This window comes from Echinops telfairi, unplaced genomic scaffold (assembly GCF_000313985.2).
Source record: "Echinops telfairi isolate 266 unplaced genomic scaffold, ASM31398v2 ScPeMD7_23;HRSCAF=83, whole genome shotgun sequence".
NCBI lineage: Eukaryota > Metazoa > Chordata > Mammalia > Afrosoricida > Tenrecidae > Echinops > Echinops telfairi.
This window is the reverse complement of record NW_022103920.1, coordinates 42,660,963-42,670,352: the sequence shown is the minus strand read 5'-3', so window position 1 is coordinate 42,670,352 and position 9,390 is coordinate 42,660,963. Positions and strand designations below refer to the sequence as shown.

At 45.3% G+C, this 9,390-nt stretch overlaps 1 protein-coding gene across 2 annotated transcripts in view; it reads right to left on the bottom strand.

Annotated features, from left to right (window-relative positions):
• Positions 1–9,390, bottom strand: part of NAPEPLD (N-acyl phosphatidylethanolamine phospholipase D) — a 38,722-nt gene that overhangs the window by 5,147 nt on the left and 24,185 nt on the right. For both annotated transcript variants that reach the window (XM_004702613.2, XM_045288952.1), the window contains exons 2-4: positions 7,410–7,716; positions 3,343–3,989; positions 1,130–1,244 (exon numbers count right to left, since the gene is read on the bottom strand). In XM_004702613.2, the coding sequence (XP_004702670.1) occupies positions 1,130–1,244; positions 3,343–3,989; positions 7,410–7,700 (1,053 nt within the window). In that variant the 5' untranslated portion in view covers positions 7,701–7,716. The remainder of the gene's footprint in view (positions 1–1,129; positions 1,245–3,342; positions 3,990–7,409; positions 7,717–9,390) is intronic.

Sequence of the window (9,390 nt, the reverse complement as noted above, 5' to 3'; positions counted from 1 at the left end):
GCCTGTCAATCAGGTCACAGCCAATGAGGCCTCTGTGTGGGCATGGCCTTCTCCTGAGGATTCTGGGAACTCCTGTCTTCCTCCCTAGAGGTGGGACACACATTCACTATGAGACATTCCTATGAACAAGTCAAATGGAGCTATCCTGATGGAGCCAGGAACCCTAGAGCTGGAGGAGCCACATGGAGATGCTTCCACCACCACTGGATCCACAAGACTTTCCACCCATTGGCCTGTGATCTTCCTGCATTCTATATCATTGCAAGTGCTGCATGAGTTTGAAGAGGAATTTGCAGACTGGTATCATACATATGGACTAATATCAGACTTATGGACTTATGGATCTAGACTGGACTGGGATGTTTTCTTAATATACAATTAGTCTTTATATAAAGGTCTTTCTTATACACATATGCGTGTCTCCAGATTTGTTTCTCTAGTCAACCTGACTAGAGAAACACAAGGACTAACAGCTATTCCAGCGTCTAAGTGCTTCCATCCAAACCTAAAACCAAGCCCACTGCCACAGAGTTGATTCTGACTCACAGGAAACCTCAGGGGCAGTGTAGAACTGCCCGTTTGGTTTTGGAAACTGTAAATCTTTAAGGGAGCAGATAGGTTGCCTTCTCATCTCCTGGAAATGTCCTCCTCTTTCACTTGTCACAGTCAAATTCAAATGGCACCTCTTCCACAAAGGGCCCCGCGTTCCCACAGTCCATTAGGGACAGCGTTCTGAAACCACTTGACCTGCCCCTTTCAACACCCAAAATTAGCACTGTATGTACAAATTCTGTATCTTAGATGAGAATGCAAGCCTCCCTGGGGAAAATACGTGAATGGTTCATTTCTTTATTCCCACACAGAATCTACACCAGATTTTTAGTTACATAAAAGCGTGCTTTAATAGCTATAGAATTCGGCCCAAAAAACAGCATGTAAGCAAGTGTTGGATTTTTTCTTCACTGTATCTAAATATTATTTTACTAATGAATATGATTCATCATCTTAATTTATGAATTCTGAGCTGCTGCAGTCTGGTCTTTGAAAACACAGGTAGGGTTCCGTGATGCCTGAATCCTATGCTAGGTCAAGCGGGGGAAACCCACAGTTCCCTGGACCTCAAACTCACCTCGTTTGCTAAGGCGAACGTTCCCCAGTGAATGGCCACTGATTTCTTTGCCTGAACATCAATGTGAACCCTTACAGCTTCTTCTGGGTCAACATGTTGGTATTTCATAAACCACCTGGAGAAACACAATAGTCCATTAATTATAAATGGCCTGTGAAACACATACTCTCAATTCGAAGGACTGTTCACCTAGTCGCACTTGCCCGTTCTGTGAAGGAGTAAATCCTACCTGTACGAAAAGACGCCATCCCCAAGAGCCCACCTTTCTGTTGGGAAAACACAAAACAACAAGCCAAAATCGCTCTCAGACAAACGGCTATCACTAAAGACACACACACACTCACTGCCTTGGAATCCCCTCCCACTCACAGCTAGGACGATGACAGGACAGCGTCGAGGTGCCTCAGGGGTTCCAGAAGCAGCTTGCCCCCAATGAGTGGCTGGTAGGCATGCCAACCTTCGGGTTAGTGCGGCTGAGTGCATTTAACCCCTGTGCCACCAGGGCTTCTACGAGTTACATTATGTACTGTGAGTTTGTTTCATGTGTAGTTTTATTTTACTAATGACTTCTTCTGAAGATAGGCCTCCTGTTGCTTTTGAAAGTACACAGTCTGCAATCCTCGGCATGAATTAAGGTAAAGAACTGGAAGCCAGAACTCAAATGGCAAAAGAACCTGAATAACCTGCTGAGACGAATTTTTGAAATGGGCTAAAAGCAAAAAGCAAACAAAAATTAAGGTATAATATTCAAGGCCTGGAGTAAAAAAAAATCCAGTAGCTATTCAAGGAATTTTATTTAAACATCATGAAGCTAAACAATGAGTTGTTTGGTTTGGCAGGAACAGTAAAGTCCAAGGGGGAATAATGAGTAATGAGATCAACAGATATTTCAGAAATGTTGAAAAAAAACACAAACTTGCAAGGAGTGGCTGGTGGGTTGGAACCACCTACCTTGTGGTTAGCAGCGCAATGCCTAACCACAGTGCCACCAGGACTCCTGAAAGGCTGCCTGGAAAACCTCTGGACTTCAGTTTCCTTATCTGTGGAACTGGAATTATATTCACCTCCTAAATTCATTGGATTCAACAAAACCAACAAAATTATCAGGTATGGTACCTATTTCATAGAAAACTCACAAAAGAATAAAAATGACGTGTGCCCCCAACCCTTACTTTCAGGAGAATTATCATTTCTGATACAAAGGAAAAATGTATTGTCTACAGGCAAATTCTTTGCTTTCCAAGCCATCGGTTTCAGGGAGGAAAAGAGCCCATCTTCACATTATTTCTAGTCCCTGGCTGCCACTGCTGACTAATGCTAGTCAAGACTAATGGATATGGATTTGGCCTGGTGCTTCTGCATTTTACTGCACACATTATGAGAAGTTCATCCAACTACAGCAGTCAGGGACTTCTTACTGTTAGGAGGAGATGGCCCTATGGGAACCCAAACACAAAGCCGCTATGTTCGTCTCAACACTTAGATCTGTTGAGAAGTTCTGTTTGGCCCCATCTCCTCACGCTGTGAATTCAAGGCAAGATGAAACTGAATGCTTTGAAATTTCTTCTCTCTTCTGTAAGCAATCCATGCTAAGAAAAATACAGAATGATGGATGGGCCTCCTAGGCCTCAAGCATGAGTGTGGCCTTTAGGTGCTCTGAAGATAGGTGATGAGTATGTACCGTGTATACTGAAGTATAAGCCAACCCGAATATCAGCCGAGGCACCTGATTTTACCACAAAAACGACATTAAAAATGTGCTGGAAAACTCGGCTTATACAGTGTGTAGGGATAGGACTGTTCCGTGCTGCCAGCCACTGAGAACATCAAGGAAGTCGTGGCAAATCCGGGAGCTGCAGGACAGGGGTGGGCATGCGAAGGCCAGTTCTAGGGAGAAAGCATCCTAGCACACGGCTTACTTGGGGTGGTGTGTGAACTTCTGACTACTAAGAGTAATTCTTTAAGCCCTGGCCCTTTTTTACTTGGTGGTATCATTTGTGATGTAAGCAACTGATATGACTCTCATGAAATTACTTTTTTAAAATTTCTGATTCATTGAAATTGATTCACCAACCCCCAGTCAAGGTGTAGCTAGGTTCCCAGGGAATCGTAAATCCTAGGTGACACGGAGCCCTAACTCCCTCACCTTTACTAAATTCAATGATACAACACGAGTATGTTTCTCCAAAGTCGGCTTTTGGAAATCCACGTACCTTGGTTCGTAAGCTCCGATGGGAAGCGCAGCAAGGTCGAAAGGCCCAAACCTTTTGCCGATCTCTTCAAAAGCGGAGCAGTAGCCCGTATCTCCTGCGAAGAAGAATCGGTTCCAGGGGCCCAAGACGGACCAGCTGCCCCACAGAACCTTATTGTCGTCCATCAGAGTCCTCTTACACCAGTGCTGGGAGGGCGTGAAGACAAAAGTGACTTTGTCGTGTCTGGGGACACAGTTCTCCTCCCACCAGTCCAACTCGATCACATCCTCGCAGCCACATTTTTGCATCCAGTCGAGAAGCCCCAGCGGCACGAACCACCGGAGCTCGTTCCCGAAGCGCTCATTCAGAGCGATGACCGAACTGTGGTCCAGGTGGTCGTAGTGGTTGTGACTGATGAGGACGGCGTCTATCGGGGGGAGGTCACTTACGGTGCACGGAGTGGGGCGGAAGCGCTTAGGGCCCAGGCACTGCACGGGTGACGCCCGGTGGCTGAAGATGGGGTCCGTGAGAAATACCAGCTCGTCCATTTCCACCATCACTGTGGCGTGTCCCAGCCAGGTGACCCGCAAGCCAGCGCCGCCCACTCCAGCCTCCCCAGGGTCATCGATAAAATACGGTTTACGTACGGGGAGTTCTTTATCAAGTTCCTGCGTAGGAAGAGAGAGAAAACAGACAGCAGTTGAGGGTACGGTGGAAGAAGGCATCACTTCATCAGAACGCAGATTTCGACCTAAATTCTAGAGAGAGGGGCTATTTTAGGGGAACTGAAGTCACGCCATAAGCTTGCTATTTTTGCTTTCATCTGGGAAATGCATCCATAACTCACTCTTTCTGAACTGGACTTGATAATCGTTGCACAACGTCCTGACCCCAAGTGCAACGAGCAAAGGGAAATGTAGGTGGAGAAACCTGGAGGCCTTCTTGGCAGAATGCCCCAGAGGCAGGCATTTCGCTCTTCCCATTTCACTCGGCTGCTGTATTTGCAGGTCAAAAGCGCCTCTAAAGCAGGCCCGCCCCTGGAAAGCAAGCTGACGCCAAGTGGTCACACTCGCAGCTGTCTGAGTGCACGAAACTCACAGCACAGCACCAGGGCGTTTGGGGAAAACACAGCCACCACCAGGCTCCTCATTCCACACCCTCCACTGGCTACATCCATTGGTCAGAATGAGAGCAAAGGGCTGGACGCTGATGAGAAGCTGAGGGGGGTGGGGGGCAGGAATAGATGCAAAACAAAAATACAACAAAATATGGGCAATCATCTTCCTTTGATTCTTTTCTGTTTTATCCGTAGATCAAACCACACGAAAAAATAAAGAGGGCGGGGGGTGGGGGGGGGGTGTCGGTCAGAGAATACAAAAAGCTGCTGGCTTTTCACAAACCAGCTTTTACTGAAACGTGCTTTGGTGTTTCTGTGCAGAGGTCTCCTGGGGAAGCCTTCTTGTGTAACTCACAGCGCATGCACTGCAGGCCACCCACCCCCTCCGCTTGCCACTCAGAACACTTCTCGAAATCTTCAGGAACCCGGCAAGTGCATCTGTCCCCAGAGGAACTACGTGGTTGTCCCAAGGGGAGACTTTGAACAGTTCCCCTTTCCCTCTTTGTTGTGTGTTACCGGTTGGTTTGTTAACCACAGGCTTGGAGGTTCAAACCCACCAGTAGCTTCTCAAGAGATTAGAAAGATTTCGTCTCAGAAATCCTAGATCAAGTCACTATGACTTGGAATCAATGCAATGGCAGTGGGTGGGTGGTTCAGAGAACCTGGGTGGTGCAAATGGTTAAGTGTCTGCCTACCTACTGATAGAAAGGCTAGCAGTTCCAACCCACCCAGAGCACCACCAAAGAGAGGTCTGGCAATCCTCTTCCCAAAGATGGCAGCCTGGAAAACCCGGCTCGGATGCACAGGGGGTTTTGCCACATCGCAGAACGGGCACCTGGTAAGGAAGTTCAAAACGACAGTGGAGGCCATGACCAGTGATGTGCAGGCAGAATGATAACAATGTGTTTCTGTACTGACTTTATTCTTGGTTTGGTTTAATTTTCCACCCCAAAATTCCATCTGCTCTTTTATGCTCATCCATTTGGTTCTATGCTTCGACTTGTAATTTTATCAGTTAATGCAAATTTGGGGAAAGGTATGTAGAAACCCACCACAATTGACACCATTGTAAACCATATTGCATTAATTAGCCTGAGTATTGCCATTTTGGATGTCATGACTCAAGTACAGAAAATGTGCAAATCCTGTAATTCCTCTTATTACTGTTGTTTTCTGTAACTGCTGAGCCCTTGCCATTTATTTTTGAAATGGCTGATAAGTGTGTCTAAACCCCTACTCCAAGTTCCCCTTTTCTCCATACCGTGTGATGCCCCCTGCCCCCTATGCCTTGTTTATTCCATATGAAAAAAACCATCCTCTTTAAGCACGCAGGATCTTGGGAGAATTAGGCTCTAGGCACCCCATGACTGCCAGCTAATAAAGGCTTACTAACTTTAATTAAAGTTGTATGTGGGTTAATTGATCTTGGTCTGGCACAACAGGTGTGCTACAGAACAAGTAACTAAATAAAATATATGCAAGGCCTGTTGTCATCCAAGAAGGATCAGAGAACCCACTTGCTGAAGACATGACAACACAACCACTTTGGAGTCTTGAACATGTTAATAGGTCAAGTTGAGAAAATCATGAGGAAGGGTTTCTTCTGGGGGAAGATGGTGTTCTTAGTTACACGGCAAGGCTGGCTGCGCAGCCCTGCGCTCACTGGGTTGTATTAAATGGGCCAGTCGCGCGGCCTGTAAACGCAGCCTCAATAAAGCAGGTCACCTGCTATAAAAGTGCTCACAGGAGATCGAAACTGAGCAGCCACAATTTTTCTTCATGTTTCTTTCTTCCTCCTATATTGCCCATCATGAATGAGCAGCTTATTTTAAGGAATTTGACCCTGTTAAAATTCCCTATCCAAACTAGTTTTCAAAAGTGAGAATAGAGACTTTTTCCAGAAACACAGCACTCCTTGCACATCCCTTCCCACAAAGTTCATGAAGAACAGACTTCACCAAAATGAGCAAATGCCCAAGAAAGACGAACATAGGAGAAGCAGAAAATGGGGGCCAATGCAAAGCAGGCAGAGGGGTCCAGGATAATAAAAATGGAGGCCCCAGGACGGAAGCTAGCAGCCTGCCTGGAGGCCTGTGAGACCAGAGGACTGCCAGGTACTAAGGGACTCCTGGGGAAGGACTGGAGCCCATGGAAAATTGTAGTGAGGAGCCATGGAAAGTAAGGAAACAGCTTATATAGAGAGCTGAACAGGTGAAAATGAGGTTTTATTAACACCAAACCAAACTCACTGCCAACTCATAGCGCCCCTATGGGAAAGGTAAGAAACTGGGTTTCTGAGACTGCATGTCTTTATTGGGGTGGAAAGCCTTGTCTTTCTCTGGAGGACCTCATAGTTAGCAGCCCAACATACAACCACTATGTCACCGGGCTCCTAGATTAACACCGGGGTGGGGGGTGGGGATGTTTATAAGAAAGGACGTATGGTCATAGTACATTTGTTTTGGTTCATCAGTGAAAAAGACTGATGTAGTCACAATAATATAAACCATTAATTTGGCCCCAAATTGAGATGTACCTATTCTGGCAGCACAGGGGAAAGTCAAGGAGAGCCCGGGAGCTAGTGTGCGGGATGGAGAGTTCAATCTGCTAGACCGGGGTAGGCGGAACAAACACCAAGAACTGGCAATGCAGGCCGACTCCCCAGCAAACTCCAGAGAAGGCCACTGAGTCGGGTGAAAGCCGCTGCCTCAGGGCGGGGACCGGGCAGCAGCAGCTGGTTGGAAGACTGGTATTTTCCAATAAGCTTTTTTTTTTCTTTGAGCTATAGATATGTTGATTTTCTTAAAAATTAAAAAGCAGCTTGCAGCATAGTATAGCTTCTGCATAATATAATTAGTCTGACTCATTTGGGGTCATTGTGGAATTCACAACAAAGTTAATCAATACCTATGCAAGAAGCAAATGCAAAACACACACACACACACACACACACAGGCCAAAAGCTGTCTACCTCTTTGGAACAAGGAATACTGCTGTGATTTTTTTCCATTATCAGCCACCTGAGAACATTTGGAATTGAGAGATTTTTCCACGTGGGCCAAGGATTGACAAATCTGCCATCTTTTCCTCTCTTGGATTTCGTTACATCTTCCTCCAATCTGTAATCCAGTTTGAAGCTTTTCCTGGGGAATTTGGAAGAATCACTTCCTCTAGAATTCTGTGAATTTTGGCGTTTTCTCACTGCTTCTTTCGGATATTGGCTGCTTGTCATCAGGAACTGGTTGCTTTCGTTTTCATCCATGTCCTTTGGTGAAAAACTAAACAAAGAATGGAAAAAACCGTGAGTTTCACATAAAGGCCTTGAAATATATTACTATTGATGTTGTCAGTTGCCAGAAAGTCGATTTCGACTCACAGAGGCTCCAAGTGACAGAGTAATATTTAAATCGATGAATTTTTCTATGTGAATGACATTGTGCAGAATAAATTAGACTGTCTTCATGACTCTATAATATGCTCACACTTGAATTAAAAAAATATTATTGGTAATAACACAAACTAATTCAAAAAAATGATTGTTAATAACATAGAGTAAGACAGACTGCCTATTTCCTGGAGGATACCCCAGGAATTCAAATGATATAACCCCACTAGGTCTGATCACTTTCAGATTTAAAATAAATCAGCTACCAATGTCCCTGAAAACGGCAGTGAGTCCAAATTCCAGGAAAGAGGACATTGGCACATTGTCATTTCAGGGATATATGTAACCAGTCAGCAATGTAAACTTGAATTAATTTATATTTAAGACTGCCAGTTCTGGATAGTATATATTCTAGTTATGGAAAAGTTTCTTAACTTGGAGAAGTTTCTTAACTTCTCTCTGCCTTGATTACCTCACTCATAAAAAAATACATAATGTTTTCTGACTTCGAGGTTTATTAAAAGGAATAGCTAATGAAAATACTCTTTAAAAAAAAGTCTCACAGCCATCCTACACAGTACTAGAAATTTAGAAAATATACACATTAAGTATGTCAAGAAACAAATCAAAGCCTCATCGCTAGGAGTCAATTCCAACCCTGCAGGGCGGAATAGAACTGCCCTTTGGGTTTCAAAGACCCTAACTCTTCAAGGAAACAAAAAGCCTCATCCTTCTCCTGCAGGGCGGCTGGTGCTATCAAACTGCTGACCCTGAGGTTCAGCAGCCCGACAGGACAAGTAACCCACGACACCACCCGGGCACAGGCATGGGAAAGCAACTCAGGGTTAGCTGTGGCTGCGGGGTCTTATGACCGCTGTTACTGCTACCACCAGCAGCATGATTTAACTCAAGACGTTACGATTCTTCAGTTCAGAACTGTGGCTTGTAAGGAATACGAGTTTATCTGCCACAGATGTCATTTCCTTCTCCCTCTGTTAAGCACACTCGCTTTTTTGTTTAAGGAGTCTAAGTACAGTACATACACATAACACTCTTCATAACCCTAAGAAAACAGAGAGAATAATGGAAGACCAAATATTATCTTTATAGCTACCTCTGGTGTTTAAAGAGAAATACAGTCCAGAGAGAAGACGGCAAGCCCCAGGATGAGTGTGTACACAGAACCAAAGCTTTTATTCCAGACTACCCAGAGCAACGCGTCTGCGGTCTGGACAGTCCGTCTGAAGAGAAGACTCCGCTGCTGGCCGACGCCAAACGCACAGTGCTGTTGCGGGAAAGTCCGCATCACGGAGTCACGGAGCGAGCGTTCTAGCCTGGGCAAATAACTTCGTCTTTCTAATCCTCAATTTTCTCTTCTGTGAAAGGCCCCTCCAGGATGGGTCGAAAGGATTAAATGAGCTCATGCACGTCCAGTGCTGGGCCCTCGCCAAGTGCTCATTCCTTTCCCCTCGGCCGTCAACTGACCACACAGCTACGTTCTTGAACCTCTACGGAAGTCTGGTCACAAAACAACAAATGCTTCTCCTGGCTATAAGAGTGTGTGGAG